At 40.0% G+C, this 18088-nt stretch overlaps 1 protein-coding gene across 3 annotated transcripts in view; it reads left to right on the top strand.

Annotated features, from left to right (window-relative positions):
* Positions 1-18088, top strand: part of pex14 (peroxisomal biogenesis factor 14) — a 44507-nt gene that overhangs the window by 14394 nt on the left and 12025 nt on the right. For all 3 annotated transcript variants that reach the window (XM_022741896.1, XM_022741898.1, XM_022741897.1), the window contains exons 3-6: positions 4404-4488; positions 11005-11130; positions 13207-13292; positions 15403-15505. In XM_022741896.1, coding sequence (XP_022597617.1) covers positions 4404-4488; positions 11005-11130; positions 13207-13292; positions 15403-15505 — 400 coding nt within the window. The remainder of the gene's footprint in view (positions 1-4403; positions 4489-11004; positions 11131-13206; positions 13293-15402; positions 15506-18088) is intronic.

Here is an 18088-nt window from a genome sequence, read left to right on the forward strand (position 1 = left end):
CGAGCAGTGGTCTTAAAAAAAGCTTGATTTCCGTCCACCAACCCCCCCTTTACAAAAATTGCATAATGCGCTTTTGATGTCATGATTGTAGCCTTGCCCATGGCTCTAACGCTGACACTGATACAGTGCTGTATGTTATTTTTAAACCTTCGCAATGCAAATGTCAATGAAGTTTTCCATGACCCTTTTTCATCTGTTGAAATGTTGTCTTTCAAAATTAGGACCATTCAATAAAGACTGACCACATTCAGAGTAAATGACACAAAAAACAACCCCCTGTATTTACTGACAGTAAAGTTTTAACACATGTAGAAGTAGGTCTATACTATCTCATAGTTTTTCAAAAGAAGAAGAAAAAAAGGACCACAGATTAACACCATTCTTTATCAGATTTTACTGATTCTGAAGTTCAGTTTCGGTAATGGTTTTTCATTTAATTTTCCCACATTGCAGCTTCTCCGAAAAGCACTGCCCAAAAGTGATGAAAGAAATAAACAAACGTCTCTTTTTGTACAGTCATTCTCAGAATGGTTCAACTCCAGCGGGGCCCTTGATGTAGCCTGCAGTGTCTGAACGAGTGTAGATGTGGAGCTTAGCTAAATGGTCGAGTCTGCACCTCACTTCCTGATGTCTCTCAGGGTCAATAATTTCCTATAGCAGCTCCCATGAGGCCTTGCTTCCTCCGCTAAAGGTCACATTAAGGCGGGAAAGATGTCACAATTAGAAGGGCATTTAAAGCTGCTCTTTTAAAAAGATTAAAAAGCACTGTTGGCCACATCAAGCAGTCAGGCGACTAAAGGAAATACGGTAATTGCATTAAAACTTCATTCGCTTCTGGCAGGGCTCTGGTATCAGAAAGGTATTGGGTTAAGTCATTTAAGACAGCTGCCCCTGATAGCAAATCATCCATGAAAGCACCAAATTAATATAGAGCTTCATTTTTCGCGTCTCTCACTTTCTCTCGCTTTTGGTCCTCCAAACGTGTGTTTGGGGGGGAAATTTGAGACTAGCCTAACACAATTTTTGTTCGTGTCTATCAGTGTGTTATTATATCAGGGGCACTTCTCCACAAATGTACAGGCCGGGGCAATTTGGAATGAATTGATTCACACTGAGACTGAATCCTATACTTGCTAATGATTTCCTTTTAGCCCCTCCATTGCACCCCCTCACCCAAGTTCTAGTTCCATCATGCCCTCTGAATGTCTTCACTGTTACAGACGAAATGTGTTGTACACACCTTTTTGTGAAACAGTTGACATGGAAAAAAAAAGTTGCTTGTGTGTAGTAATTTAATTTAAAAAAAAAAAAAAAAAAAAAGGAAAGTAGATGTGACACGCTACTTTTGAATAATCTTTTGGAATACAATGAGCCTTTGGATAAAAATTAAGTTCAGATAAACCCTGGGTTGGTAAGATGCGTAGTAGTTTCATTAAAATGTTTCAAAAAGAGGCGCAAGAGTCAACAACAATCAGTGAATCTTAAAGAAAGAAAAGTCACAGTTGCAAACAATCCCTTCTTACCCTATAGCACTTTCATTTCCTTGTAATTGCCAGTGATAATCTGTGGTTTGATGTCGCCCGAATTATTAAAACTGAAAACAAGAGCCTTGAATCCTTTTTTGTGAGGCGTCTTTTTCATCTGTTGTGTTTTAAATGTTGTTCTCCAGTTTATTTCACATACTGAAACTAGCCAAAAGAAACAAATGTAAGACAAACAACGCATTGCTGTTCCAGTACAGAGAGTCTGAATTTCCCAACTGCTCATATCCTCAGACTCACAACATATACCTGCAAAACATCCATAGCTCTTACGGTATATAATGTTTAAGTAATGTTACTAGTTAGAGCAAAAATATACAACTGGTTACATGGATTTCCTCAGGCGTCCAACCATGCGGTTCGAACATAATTGGATTTCATCCTCATTTCTCACAATTCAAGGTATCACAGTTGTAATTTTCAGACAAGTGCAGTGCAAAGTCTTGTCCAATTCAAACTCAATAACACTGCTGTAATCTTGTCCTTTCATCAACTTCACTGTCTTTAAGTGTGTTGGTTAATGTTATCTCTTCCTATGATTGAGTTTTCGCCTCTTTTTCGGCTTTACCTGACACTTTATTGGTTATCTGGTTTACAAAGATTATTGCTCCTAACATGAAGCACTTTGGTGCATTAGCAGTCAGAGCTTTACAAGTAGCTTACACTAAAGCTTAATTGTTGTTTCAAACAAAAATGATTCACTAGTTTCCTGAAAGGAAGGAAATGCACCCACTTTTTATTTTAGTTATTTATGCTGCCAACCCAAATGAGCCTTGTACTGTTATCCATCTTACCCCCCTAAAAGCCCAGTTGTGTGCTACCCAACACTATAACTGGGGTGATCCATAAGTCAATAACAAGACAAGACTGAAATCTGTGCAATGTGGTTATAATTGATTGAGGTGTCTGGGTGGAACTTGTGCAAAGCATCTATGTCATCTGCTAAGAAGTGCACTTTTCCTCTCCCTGAAGATCTACCACTACACTTTTAACCAAATGGACATTTACCTCATTAGTTTGCCGCTGAGCTAGCTGTGGTCCTTACTAAGATGTCATACTTATGCCTATTAACATTGACACAATTTTCTTGTCAATATTGTGCTACTGAAATTTTAAGGGAATGTAAACAAGGGGTGCTCATTCAGCATATTCTTCCTCTATTAGGTCATTTCCCTCTCACAGGGCCTACATCACTCTGTTATTTACTGGAATAAATATTAGGATATTAGATTTTAGTGTGTTCATTATCTCTGCTTTCGGCCTTAACCACAAGTAGTCTTGTTGGCTCACTTACTTGAACAGAAGAGCTTTGCCAAGAGCAGGGTGATTTTGTCTTGTTATCAAAGGGATATTTTCTCTGTGTTTTGACTGTATCTTTTGGCCCAGAACATCAGTTGGGGGTTCACCATGCAAATGGTTTAATCTGCTTGTCACAATGAAGGTTCCGGGTGACTGACTTTAATAAGCCCTCAGCATATAGAGATCCAGGAAATTCCATACCCCTTGCATAACCCTTACGTACATCAAGGTCACGGTAGTGTCACAGTGAAATGGTAGATTAGTGTCTAAATGAATTGTGGCAGCATCTCTCGGGAAGAATCTGGTACATTTTGATAAAATTCACTATTGAAGTTTCATTACTGCAAATACAGTGTACTGCAGGGTGTCTGTGGACGCTGCACAGTATTTTCATGTGTGTACCTAATTAGAATAAACATGCTATTAAGTTGCTTTTCAGCCTGCTGAAGAAAAGTCAAAGTCTTTTTCATAAGTTTGATAAAGATGCCTGTGCCTCGATCCTCCACTGTACTGTTTGTTTGTCACAGAAATCTAGCTCTTTACACAGCTTCTCTGCCACACCTACCCCGTGGACAAGTTTAAACTGCAATTCTTTTGGATTGAAACGGGTTCATAGTGTATGCAATGCATTACCCAAAACGAATTACCACTGGCAGGGCGCTCAATCACTTTGTATCTTTCAACACTAAGAGAAAAGAAGAGTAATCAAAACCTTTCAACCTATTAGAGGGATGACTTTTACAATTGAATCACGGGGACCACAGGTGCGATAATAAGTCATCTAAACCTCCCCTCCAGTGTGTTTCCCCTTTCTCTGTGTTCTTACATATTTATCTATTTTAGGAGGCGCCACTTCATGGCGCCCACTTCAAATTTATGTTTTAATGCCATTTGAGGAAGATTTTTTTTTTCTCCCTCCAATTCTTGGAAATGCATACTGGGGTGGAAAATTAAGGTGCATCTCGAAGGAAAACATAATAGAATCGATGAATGCAGTGCACTTAAAACTACTGATGTTCTGATGCTATTTAACGTTCTAGTGCATTAACGTTTCAAGTCATTACAACATTCAGGCCGGGTGATTTGATCATGGCAGGTTTTTAACTGGAAGAATTACAGAAGTTTTCAGCCTAGGATTCTCAAGTTATTAGATACAAATGATCACCTCTGCATTAAGTATAGATTTTCTTCCACTGCGCACTTAAGAATGGAAGTTTGTCTTTAAGAGGGTAATAGCAAATTAAGCTCCATACTCCATTTGTCCAGCACTCTTGATGGGCTAATTTTATAACTGCTGATTTGGTCATTCTCCACATTTAGCTGGTGGAAAGTGGTCAGGTGGTCTTTCCCCTCACTGCTGGGTGTGGGGGCTTAGAAGCAACTGTCAAATGGAATCCATTTATGTTTTTCAATTTCTTTTTTTCTTTTTTTTTTTTGTCTGGATTTATAACGAACCTTTTTCTTAAAGGTCTAGACTGTTGTTTGTAGTGTTTAAAAGCATCACTCTCCTTCCTCTCACGTTATCTCATTGTGAGGAATTAAATCACATTTCTCTCTTCCCAGATTACCACTGCTGTAAAATTTCTACAGAACCCAAAAGTATGTCAGAGTCCCTTGGCCACCAGAAAAGCTTTCCTGAAGAAAAAAGGTAAGAGACTTTTGATTTGCTCCTGATTTCTGTTGAATGCAGCACTGAAAGCCTTTAAAATGTATGTGGCCAGAGATGAACACAGTGTTTTTCGTTTTTTGTTTTTTTTTTGTTTTTTTTTTGGTAAGATTAGTCTGTTCGGGTCAAAGGTTGTGGCCATAGCTCTTTGCCCCGGGGGGGGGTGGGGGGTGGGGTCTAACATGGGTCGATTTTAACTTCAGAGTGCATGATTCAGGCCCTGTGAATAAATGACACACCAGTTGGGATGCTCCTTTGGGTTCAGGAAAATTAATATTGACAAACTCTCTCTGCATTTTCAATGGAATTATCAATATTGCCTTCCAGCATTTTAACCCTTTTACTTAATTTAACTGTTATCGTAAATTTGAGGCATGACACAGGGAGGTTTTCTAAGCAGGGATGGTGGAAATGTTTGCTGGCTCCTCAGTTTCTTTTTGCAATTCAGTGAAATTATTTCTGACACATGGTAGAATATTGTTTGTGCAATAAAACTTGCAAATAGCTTTATTACTCCGAACTCATTTAAGTCTGTTCAATATAATGCGGCAGTGGAAATGTGCAGTGTTATGCCATGTATTTGTTACAGTCAGCCTATGGCTGAGCAATGACAATGTGTACAGAGCGTACGTGGCTTTGCCTCAGATAAACTCTTCAGGGTTAGTATTTTTATTTCACTTCTTCACAGAAACAGTTCAGTACTTAGGGGACTGTACCTCTGCAGTGCTGGAGGACTTTGCCTCCAGCATTAGAGTAGCCAAACAGTGAAAAGTGAGCCTAAAAGCTCCACGACTAGGGAGGGTAACCTGAAACCAAATCCATGGTTGCCGGCTGCTACTACACACATCTCATCTGGCTCTAATGACTCTTGGTATCTTTTGAAATTTCTTTGTCTTTGTGTCTCATTATCGACAACTAAGGCACGTTCACAATCCACTGTTGGTTATCTCAAATGTACTAAGGCCTCATCAATACCACATGATGTCACGCTGCACCTCATTTTCTTCTTACTTTCTGCTTTGTTGTAAACTCCACAGAGCTGCGCTATCCAAAATGGTTTGCTCTTACTGCACTTTAAGTCCATGAAATATGTATGACGCTTTAATGCAGATTTATTTAGGAATGTCTGTTCTACTGTAGATCTAAACAGGAACCCTTGATTTGCATAAGGACATTGATCTCAGGGAGAGAGAGGGTAAAGATGAGAGAAAATAGAGTAATGTAACACTGAATATAAAGTACTGTATACTTGAGTAGCACTCTGCAGTGTTCATAGGAGAACTCTTGACTTGTATCTTAAAGTCATACATAAGTGAACTTGGAAATCATGTACATTCAGACTCCAGCTTCCTTTAGTTGTTTCAGGAAAGTGCTTAACTATAACCCCATACCCCATTGAATCAAAATGTTTTGTGCTCTTCTGATTTCACTTCAGCACACTCATTTCAAACTAAGAGCAGTATTTGTACATGTTTATTTTACAGGAAATTGTGTCAGGAAAAGGTTGTATTATTATAAGATTAACCTTGAACACTGTGTAGTTCTGCAGCTGTGAATGTCATTTAATAAACAGGTTATCTAAAGTGAAAGACACGAGTAAAAAATCACTTTCTTGAAGTGATAAATCCTGAGTCAAATTAAATCATTTTGTTGCGTCTCTTATGTCATTGAAGTTTTTCTTTGTCATGATGAGTTAAACGATATAAGTTTCCAATGCCCTTATTTATGGTGTTGTAGCACACGTCAGTATGAGTTTTACGTCTCGGTTACATTCAGAGTAAATTATATATAATGTATATGACGCATTACGCATTATGTTACAAGATGCATTGCCGTGCTGGTTCGTTCTTTTCAAAAGTATACGTGCTGTATGTCTGGTTTAAGTTTCTGTGTTGAGAAGAGGTCCGGTTTGAAATGATCACTTGTCCTCTATAAAAATAATCATATGTTGATTCAGATTTGGAATAGAATATGATTGTGATGTTTGGTGATTGTTTACTTTCTTTTCTATCTCACTTTAGCTGTAGTAACTTAGTAGAAATGGTAAACTTCCATAAACATATCAGTAGGCCAATACTCACATTTCCCGTTTCTGCACCCAGCATATATATTGTCCTCTCAACCTTTTGACCTAGAAACTCAATCAGCCTCCTCCTCCCATAGTCAACCACAGCAAATGTGTCAGTCTTAATTTCTAATACAGTTTAATGTCATATTTATGTAAATACTTCTGGATTTTACTCTATATTAACAGCCAGAAATGTCAAAGCACACATAAAATGAAACAATACCATCTCCTGGTAGAGTGGAATTTAAATTGGATTCCTCTTGCTGCCAGTACTTACGCTGGACAGCTGATGAAGGGGAAAATAGGGCCCACTTTGATTACATGTTGCAGAATCTTTACACAATAATCTCGCTCGTGCATATTATTTCTCTGCACATTTGTGCCCTAATCTGCGTTGAAGGATGCCTCTCTGGTTACATCTCCTTTTTTCCAAAGAGATCCTAATAGTGTGGTTTATTTCAATATTCATTGAAAAATATAATTTTCTGTTTTCCTTCAACTGTCAATTTCAGGGTATGAATTGGCAATTATGCAGTCCAATATTTCTAGCTGCCCTTCTTGAGTCCTTGTTGAATAAACTGGCTGAAATATTGAAACTTTGTCACTAAGATGTAATATAAATCAGGATTTAAACCCAGAGACGTTTTCTCTTTTTTGCGGAGGAGTGAGGGGAAATGAATTGCATTTAAACTGTCTTGCAACCATCTTGAAGCAATTTTGCTTTACTTGTTCCTTGCCAAGATCAAGTAAATTTTATTGTGTTTGAGTGAAATATAATGTGCTACAGTCTCATCTAGTGAATTGTTCCATCTATGTCCTCAACAATTAACAGATGTAACAACTAAAGTGCGTTGGGACCCATTTTGGCACCACCATTTAGCCCAGACAATTAGCAGTTCCACACATAATTACCAAAAAATTCTAATTCTCGAGACAAAGTCAAGAACATTTTACAGCTTTCAGCGTGTCACTTTGACTGTGGCCCCTAAAATGACATCTCTGATGATCACCAGACTGAGTGCAGTTTGGGAGAGTTCAGAGTACACAGACATACATTGTTGCATTACAGGTAAATTCAGCATGTGAACAGGCACAGTACATTCTCTGTCAGCGACACATAAATGATGGCTTGAATTATTTCTTTTTTATGCCATCCCAGTTGTTATTGACTTGAATAAATAATCCTAATAGATTTCACCCTGAGTAGAGGGCCAGTGATGGAGGGTCACAGGGAACACAGGTAGGCTGTTGGGCTATTACCATACCTGGTATGAAGGTAAGGGTAAGGTTCATCATTCCAGATATTAATAGGATCCTGTTTGTAAGTGGGGTTATGTGACTCACCTCTCGGACAAAAATGACAATGACCAAGGCCTGCACAGAAGGTAAAGGGATTGATGTGGTTATAAATTACTCCACGGCGCCACCTAGCCTAGGCCTTGCCTACTTTGTCATCAGTACAAGGCGATAAAGCAGGGAAATGAGAGCAGAGTCCGCTTTTTTAATACATAAATGAATACTCTATGAGAGCGGTCATTATTTAGGGCATGCCATTTTCAAGCAGTTGTACGGAACCAAATGACATGTAGAATCTTCTCGCCAGCACAGCATGAGAAACAGGTTGAAGTTGCACTTGACTTCTTAATAACCCATTGACCTCCATCTATTTATGACCCCTGCCATGCATTTTTTTTTTATAAATATGTTATTCAAAATGTAAGTAATTTTCACCCAAGGACAACTTCATAATTCAGGCCTTGGAGGACAGCAAAAAAGGCATTCACCTTTTACCACCCAAAATATTTTAGTAAGCAATTTTTATAATTGGCTGTCCGGCTTAGGTCTTGACCCATAAAGTCCAGAAGTGCCAGAATTGGAGAAATGGATTTAATGTAAGAGCCTTGCTGCCTCTTTGCCCTTAAAAAATACCCAGAGAATATGAGCCACTGAAAATAGAGCTGTAAATAACCTGACGAGCAATGGGTTTTCCTTTAAATAAATACCGATCAGGTTTATGTTGAAAGACAATAGAAAACGTAGCCCAGATATGCAGTTTACAGTATTTATAGCTGTAATATCGAGGTGCCAGCACCGTAATTTCATGCCCCAATGAGAATGGCAAGGTCAAAGCAAATGCTTTGGCTGAGCATCTGCTAATACGGTGACTCATAAACAGGCACTGCGTGTATCAGGTGCACCAAATAATACAGTATAATGAAATACAGAATAGCTTTCCATTATTGTTCTTTTTTATGGTGTCGTCATTAGGTGTAATTTATGTCTTAAAAAATTCATCTCCCCACAGGTCGATCTGAAATGGAGGTCCAGGGGTCATTCCACAGGTTTTGGAACCCATAATAAATTTCACAATCCCTTTTTTGTCTTTTCCTTTTATATGTAAAACTCACTTTCACCTTGTTCCCCTTTCTTTTGGATCTAAGGGCCCTTTCATTTGGTGTTGTCTTCCCCTCAACAATAAACAGATCAGAGCCTACAACACAACTTAGCAAGCTGTAATTTGACTAGAATATAGCTTTAGGAATTTCCATGTATTTTATTTAGATGCAAGGTAAAAAAAAAAAAAACCTTTCATTTGCTGCAAACACAACTTCAAAGATATGAACAGCCATTAAGATGTACATACATTAAGCTCAATAGCATCCTAAATGTGGATTTTTTAAAAAAGACTTTACATTTCAAGGTGAAAGGAAAGACCTGAAGCATGTTTTTATTTCTTCTCATTCGGTGAAACTGAGATCCTTGCAGGTCTCATTCAATAGTCTGCCACCATGTAGTCTGCTGTGGTCAGATGAATCAGGAGTCCAGGGACACATTATTGCTTATTTGACAGTGCAGTCTGACTGCACAAACTCAGCACATGGTGCTCACCACTTCCTGGCACTCAGGACCTGCTGTAGACTACAGGCTGGCCAATATTTGCCTTCAATTATTCAACAATTTTCATGGCCATTTGAAGTCCTCGGAGCATTTAAATAGGTGACGGGAGGGACCTCCCCTTGGCATAAGCTGTGTGGTAGGGTATCAAAAGATTTCTTTATGCTTTAGGGCTGCTGATACAGTGGTAGGTAACAGTGGGATTTCTGATTCAACTGGCCATTCAGATTTGCCTCACAATTAAGCTGCTGAAACATATATTCAAATGGGATGAATCATTTAATGAAAGGATTTTGGTTATAATATCTCATTCACCTTGAGAAATGGACTATTCTGTTGTTCGTATTTAAACAATACATACAGTATTATTAAAACTATATGAGTGTTACTGTGTGTTTCTCTTATGAAGACCACTCTGTAGGTCAGTATCAGAGATCTGGCTTTGCGCAGTTACTTTTAATAAAAACTAAGAGCCAGCTCTTGAAACACTGCAACTGAACCCTTTCCAATTGTCTCGCAGTGTCTCTCAAAAGATGGAGGAAGCTTATTCTGGGCTTGTGTAAATTCTCCAAATCCCGAGGGAATAGTTCAAGTAAAAGGCTCTGTTACAAAAGGGATTTTCTGTCAATAAGTGAGGGAAAGGGCTTACACAAGTAATGGTAAAAGGTTAGGAAGTTACAATGAGCAGTATACAACATTATAATACGAACTGTACTGATTTTTCATTATAAGGTAAAGCATGCTTATCAATATCTAACGGTTTTAATTCTTTGTTTTCAGCTTTCTCCTTATTGTTTTGCTATAAATTGGATAATGTTGTATTTTATTGTAGTTCATCAAAAGTTGTAATGATTTTCCTTTGTTTAGGCTTAGAAGCTCATTAAAAGATGAGACCCACAGCAATGGCAGTATATGGCGCCTGAAATAAAATCCTTTCTTGCCACAAAAGGAGATGTTCATATTAGATTTTTTTTTTCTCCTCCCCTCTGATTCTCCATCAGGGAGCCCTTTGCAATTTAATCATCACTAAAATCATTAAAAAGATCTGAAGATTAAATTATATTGGCATTTGCAAAATTATGTAATACATTTACATTACAATGAAGAAATTAAAATAATGCATTTTCACTGTCTGGGGTGTATGAAATCTCCACATGGGAAATATAACTTGAGAAGTGGACAGACTCTTATTTTCTTTGCCTTTGGTGGCAGTTAATAGGCTAGCAGAGTTTCAGATTTCATTGTGTGAACCTTTCCAGACTATCTTTCTTTGATGGATGTCCCTGAAACAGAAACTCTCAATGGAGAATTCCATTGAGAATCATGAAATGAAAATGCATTTTTTAGAAGAGGGTAGGTAAAACTGAATGACGATTTGACATACATTCTCTAAATTGTACTTAAAAGATTTGTGGGGAGCTTGGGAAGTATTTAAGTATATATTATGACAGCCATGGAGCCATTTGGCGTTTCCCATTAACACAGAGTCACTGCACCCCTTCCAAACGTCTTAAAGGTGTGTGTCTTGATTCCAGGGCTGACAGATGAGGAGGTCGAGTTGGCCATCCAGCGCTCTGGCAGCACAGAAGAAGTCCTGCCTCTGAGCCCTGTGGGGCCCCCACATCCTCTTCACGCAACTCAACTGGTTCCTGCAACTCACAGTGAGTGCACACTCCGTTTTCTCCCCTTTGGTACCTGGTTCATACACATTCTAACTATATTTATATGCACACTATCACCTCAAAAACAAATTTGTAGTCGAGGCTAATTTAAAACTTGGATCCCTGTCCACTGCAGGTTTGCTGTTAGAGTCTTCCCTCTTGTTTTTATTAATATAAACCCACTAAACAGGATTATCCATAGCTCACCAAATACCAGGATCTTTACAAGGCTTACAGACTTGTGTGCTATGCAACATTTGCCTTGATTGTGAATTCAGACACAGGGAATACAGTGTTGCACAGCACAAGCTCATGAAGTCTCCCTTGCCATTCTGTTTCAAGGGGTTCCACCCTGGCAAGACCCCACACCGCAACCTGTATCTTTATTACCTCAGGAGGTTATGAGTGCTGTCCACTGATTTACCAATGCAGAATGAAGTCCGCGTAATGCTTAACCCATATGACAATGATTCCAGATGTATTCCACCCTCATTTATTACCACACTGTCCTTGACTCCCCTGGCATCTCATGTTTTGTAATGAAAGTGATGTTGATGGGATGGCCATGTAGTTAGGGAGACTCGCAGCTCTCCGTCCATAGTGGGGGGTTTTATATCAAAACGGCTATAAGGGAGCTGCATAATGAGGTGAGAGCGAGGAGTCTTGTATGGGGGGTCATGCCGAAAAGAGGGGGCTACCTCCCTTTGATGTCCTTGTTATGGGGACGGTGCACGGGGACCCGCATCCATCTCTGTCGAAGTAATGGATACTCTGATCTCTATTTCCACGCGGTAGAAGGACAGGAAGGCCTCCACTGAACCCAATAAATTTGAGAGGAGATTGGAAAAACGGGGGATGGAGACCACAGTTCCACAGCTTAAGTGACCAAATAAAAAAAAAAAGAAGATGGCAGAGTGGAAGTGGTAGAGGAAAAAGGAGAGACAGGAAGAATGAAAGGTCCTAAAGGGGGGGAAAAGAGCAAGTGAAGACCCTTGGTGATGCAGTGAGGCTTGTTCAGGGTCAACCACCTATCCCAAGGACTCCCAGGCCTTTCAGAAGCACAGTATTCTGGGATAGGTGACAGACTATCGCAGTTATAATGTTGATGAAGACCCAAATTTATGTGGTTACCATATGGATGTTGGAGAATGATTCAAAATTTTCGATAGGAAAGGTTACGGGTTCATGCCTGAATGCTGCAGCGGCGATGAAACATGCCCTTGAGTAAGGCAAATACAATAGCATTCACCTTGAAAATGTACCATATAGTCCAGTATGGCAGTGGGTCTCTCATTTTATTTGCATGTCAAATCACACAAGTGGTAAGGCACAAGATCAATCTGGTTTACTTGCATCAAGCCAGTAAACACGTACCACATAACCCATTAGGTGAAATCAGACCTGTAATAGAATATCAATGGTGTACTTTAGTGGCTTAGCCTCTAATAATTTCCTATTCATTTGGGCCCCACCAGAGTAAATAAAAGAAAAACTCATATATTTCCTCCCAACCTGTTTGTTGTTTAGTGACATTTTCAGTTGAATGCCTCTCTTATGTGGGGAATTTCCACTTTGACAGACAGTTGGCCTACCCAGATGACAGCTTGCACAATGACACACTTTCACATTATCTGTCACTCAGCAAGACAGTCAACTTCTAAACACAAACACACACACACACACACACACACACACACCTTTATGTTCATTCCAGTTGTTTAAAGGGTTATGTACATATACTGTATTTGGCCCCACCCCAAATAAGTGGAGCATAATGGAGTCCTTTCTGGAAGAGCAGGATAGAGAGCACCTTTTTGCTTTGCAGACTTAACCTTGCATTGTTCTGACGTTTGGTTTATATGCAATGATTTTAACATCACACAGAGATAAATTGTATTACATTGTGTTTATTAATTGTAGAAGTAAATTACTAAGGCAATATAAAATTTACCTCAAATTACTATAACAGTTGTTGTTTTCTTGTTTCAGCCCAAGCAGTGTCTTGAGCAAGCATTTCAACTGTATTAAAATGAAAGTAAATCAGTATTTTACCACATGTTTTATCCCCCTCTCCAGGTCCAGCAGGCTACAGATGGAGAGACTATGGTGCCCTCACCATCATTATGGTGGGCATCGCCTTTGGCTTTCATCAGCTTTACAAGGCAAGTTACACCCTGCTTCTCCTGCTTCTCCTGCTTCTCCTGCTTCTCCTGCTTCTCCTGCCCTTTTGACAATGTTTCCTCACTGACTTTGTTTTCACAGTTAATGTTTCACTAAAATTTGTTATACATATTAGGCTTCGCATCCTAAGATCTGTCAGTACTGCCTCTCCCTGATATTACATTTAAATTGGTGGTCTTTGCAAGTACATCAGTTTATGATGAATTATGGTGCTAGAATAGAAGGCGCCTCTGCAGTATGTAACATCACTCTGGTCTTGTTATTAAAGCTACCCTGCTTTACGTCAAAGCATGATCTCATTTGAACCCCTTCTTTTTAACTTCGCCTTCCCTCCTCCTCTCAGATATTTTTTTTTTTATTCCTCTAAAAAATATAGTTGCTAACACAGCACACAACCATTTTTTTGCCATCCTACCGTCTAAAAATAATCACCCTGGTTTTTATCGGGCTTAGCAGCCCTTGAACATGAGCTCATGAGGCCCCTTGTCCCCGGTGACATTAATCCCATAGTGGTTGTTAGTAGTAGTCTGAGTGGCATGTGGAAGCCATTACTCTCGTTTTAGAGGAGGACAGGAGCTCTAGCAGTAGCTCTTGGCCTAGATGACAGGCCGTTCTCCTCTGTGTCTGTAGGAGAGAGAAAGGGAGCGCGTATCATGTACATGCATATGCCTACCTGACCCTGTCAGACATATTGGCTTCTCTTTAGATCCTGTTATGTCCTATTATTTCGTTCTTCTTTACAGAGCCTTTCATAAGGCTGCACATGCACATTCTGGTTCCTCTGTCTCTTCTTCCTCTATCCCTGCGGTCTTTCACTGATGAAAACACACACTGTACCAGTCCGCTACGTGCAGCAGGGTTTGCCAGCCACTGGTCGCCTGGGAGGTGGGATTCCCTGGCGGGACGGCACAGGTTGCTGTCATGTCACTGGAGCGTAGCGCCAGTCGCACCATATGTCCAGGCTTCTGCCCATACTTTATTTATGTTATGGTGCACCTTGTAAACACCACACTCCCAGCAACCCACTTATTAATTACTACGTGTTGACACTCGTTTAATCTTTTTCTCTAAAAAGTGTTTATTACTTGCGCTGGTGTGTCTGCTTGCCACCTGAGCTGGAGAGAAAACCCGGCTTGGGGAGCAACAAGCTGCAACTGGCTGCAAGGTATTAAATGATCCTTATTCAGCCTTAAAACCCAGAAAACATTTATTTTACATTTTGAGTGCAGTTCAGTGGGCCCCCCCCCCTCCCCAAGGTTAAATTGACGTGATTTTATTTGGTGAGCTCAGCTCCACGTACACACATGTACAGGACTCAGTGAAATGCACACAAGCTGCTCATCTGGGTAACACTCACGCTGGATAACAAACATCCTCATTTGGCTGTCAGACATACATATGATTTGGTAGAGTTCTGTTTATTCAGTGGCAGAGAGATAATAAACAACATGACATTGTCTTTGGTTTTGGAGGACTATTTTCAGTGTTCGCCATCGTGTTTTTCCCTGGAGGCCCATCTCTTGGTTTCACTGTCCCTTTCTGGATTTCCTTCATTTACATTGCTGTAAATGTGTTTTTAGGGCTCCAACTAACAGTTACTTTCATTATAGATTAGCCTAATTATTATTTTTTTTAGATTTACACATTAATTGTTCAGTCCATAGGCAGAAAGAATTTGAAATTTTTCTCAGAAACCTTGGGTTCAAATTTTTTCAAAGCATCTTCAAAGTGTTTTTACTTTTGAGAGTCTAAAACCCAAAGATATTTAATTAGCAATGTTTGACATTTATGCTTGATGAATAACTTTTTTTAATAACTAAAATGACTAATTGGTTGTCAAACTTGTTGATTAATTTTCTAATCGACCAATGGTCTCAACATAGATGTGTGCACATACCTGTATCAGTTGCTTGGACACTGCGGTAGATATACATGCATCTAATCATGCAGTTTAGACAATTAGGCATTAGTCCAATAAAACAATGCTTTTGACCCTCCAGAGCCAAGTCTAGGTGGCCCTGTCTTTTCCTCATCTTTCTGCCCCTTCCCTCTGGAGAGAAGTGTAATTTTGTGCCATGCTTTTAATTGCAGAAATACATCCTTCCCCTCATTATGGGCAGCCGAGAGGACAAGAAGCATCTGCAGAGGATGGAAAGCAACATTGCGGCAATGAGTGGCACGCTGACACAGACAGGTGAAGATTAATATCTTCATCACTTTCTCCCTCCTTAACATTTTCCCTCATTTATCTGTCGCCAAAATCGGGGGGCCCCGCACGTTTTTAACAAATGACGCCGCTGTCATTTCGCTTTAATTTGAAATTGCTTGTTTACTGTCAGGCTCGGGCTCAATTAATTACGTTTCGCTGAAAAGCTCTTAACCTCGGAATATTAATGAGGAGTTGGGAAATGACAACTTTTCTCCCCCCCCCCTCCCATCCTCTCTCACTCCCCCCTTCCATCCGTCTCCCCCTGCACCAACCTCAGCCCCATCCAAACCTCCACCGCCATCATCATCATCCACCCTCTTCCCCGTAGGTGGCGAGAAAGTTCATTTTAATTTTGTGTGCGTGTATGTGTCTTTGTATGTGTGTGTGTGTGTGTGTGTGTACCATGCGTGCAGCATGGCACTGTGTGGCGTCTGGGCTCAGCATTGGCCCTAGTGTGATTAAGTGCACGGTGACAGGTGCGGCTCCCATGTTGGACAGGTGAGGAATCTCAACCTGGCTGTCAAACATGTAGAGAGAGAAAAGCAAGGAGAGAGATGCTTTCCTAGCTCGTTGTCAGTATAATTAAAAATCCAGGGAGGCGTAAATGAAGGAGGCACTCTGAGAAAGTTTGGTCTTGTTAGCAGTAGTGTTGAACTGGAGTGTTTTCACCTGAAAGGTACCAATCCCTGTTTGAGATCAGCAGCCCGGTAGAAAAATAGGCGACACTAAAAATAATGATAATTATAGAAATTCTACATTTATTATAACATCAAGTTAAATCAAAGAACCAAGAGGACTAAAGTACATTAAAGGGATAGGGTAACAGCATTTAATCAAACATTAAAAGCATGGTGAGTTTTGAGTAACTTTAATTGCTTGAGATTTTAGAGTTTCAGGGGCATATTACATCATTTTGGTCTGTGTTTAGCTCATTTTTTGTAACACAAATTGTTAAATCCAAATGTGTTTTTTAATTTAATTTCCTTTTAAATTTGAAAAGGTCACAGTAATGTACATGACCTGTGTTCCCCTGTCTGTATGAGATATCAAACAGGGTAAAAACTTGGTTGTGTTAGTGACGCAAATGCGTGTAATTTGCCAAATTATTATAATTCTTATTATATAATTATTATTATTATAGTAGTAAAACTATAAAGTAGCATTAGATCTGTGTTTATCGAGGTTTTGTGCAGTAGAGAGATAAAAAAGGAATCGTACTTGAATCAGAAATGCCATACCGTGAGTTTAATACAGGTATCCTTTGTTTGATTTTAAATCAAGTTGTTTGAGTTTACAGTTCCTGTCACAGACCAACATGGTGCAGATGAAAGTATTGCTGTTATCATTTCATCCAGTCACACCCATGCCATTGTTTTCTGGCTGGATAATGTAGGTGGAGGGCAGCAGTTGTGTGAGATTGCGTGCGAGGTGTGCCACCCTGAATCTGATTAACAAATATATGCTCTTTTATGGTCATTTTCTCCCAACTATGCAAACGCATTTCCTCTGGCTATTTCACTGCCCATTCTTGCTCCACTTATCACTTTTTGGAGATTTGCCAACTTACAAACCCTGTTTTGTTTGTCAGTAAAGAGAGGATTTCACAGGCTGAGTCCTCCTCAGTTTTGCAGCGAGTAGGTGAGCCTCCAGTTGGGGGGAAAAAAAAGGAAAAAAAACACAGGTCTTTTTTCTAGCCAGTGTGGGGAACTAATTTGCTATGACTGCAGTAGCCAAGCTGCTATTGTAGTTAATGACTGTTGTAGTTAACAGTTGGGGAGAGGGGTTGCAATTACATTGAGAGTTTTCTCCCCCTGCTTTGCCTTTGTCTTTCTCTCCCTCTCGCTCCCTCTCTTCTCGCTGCACTGAGTAATAGCGGCCGACTGCCTCACTGCTGCCAATTGCTTGAACCCCCTTTTGTTAAAGTTCATGTATTTCTCTAGTGCCGGGCGCAATGAGGTGATGTATCCTTTTGAATGGGGACTACATTAGTCTCTCTCACCAGCCTCAGCTCGAGAGTAGGGGCCTTGACTCCCATTATGATTTGCCTACAACTTCACACAGACAATTAATGAATGGATCTTGGAACTCCTTCAGCGTACCCAGGCTGTAATGGAATTGTGCGGCTGTTTGGGCACTCTCAGTCGGTAGGAGCCATATTGGTGACCAGCTGGCCATTAAAGACAGAGACAGGCCTGGACATATGTAGTGTACATTATATAGAGGTATTTACTGAATAATTTACTGAATACACAATGTGCACCGTCCTCACAGCAGCTGCAAGCCTCACACATCATCTTGTCTCCGATTCTTTCTGTCTCGCTCTCACACACACACACACACACACACACACACACACACACACACACACCACTGCTACAGCCTCCTTCTGATTCATGCCTGGCCAAAGTCATTGACTTCATTATTCTTGGCTTCATATCTGTGATAACTGTAGTTGAAGTGAACTGAAGTTGCGCATTTTTGTCAAGTGTCTGAGCAGTACAGAGGAGTCAACTTTGTGGAGAGACATGAAAAGAGTTGGTCTGTGAACCGTTTGGCTGAAGTGGCTGA

This window comes from Seriola dumerili, unplaced genomic scaffold (assembly GCF_002260705.1).
Source record: "Seriola dumerili isolate Sdu_G_001 unplaced genomic scaffold, Sdu_1.0 BDQW01000056.1, whole genome shotgun sequence".
Taxonomy (NCBI): Eukaryota; Metazoa; Chordata; class Actinopteri; order Carangiformes; family Carangidae; genus Seriola; species Seriola dumerili.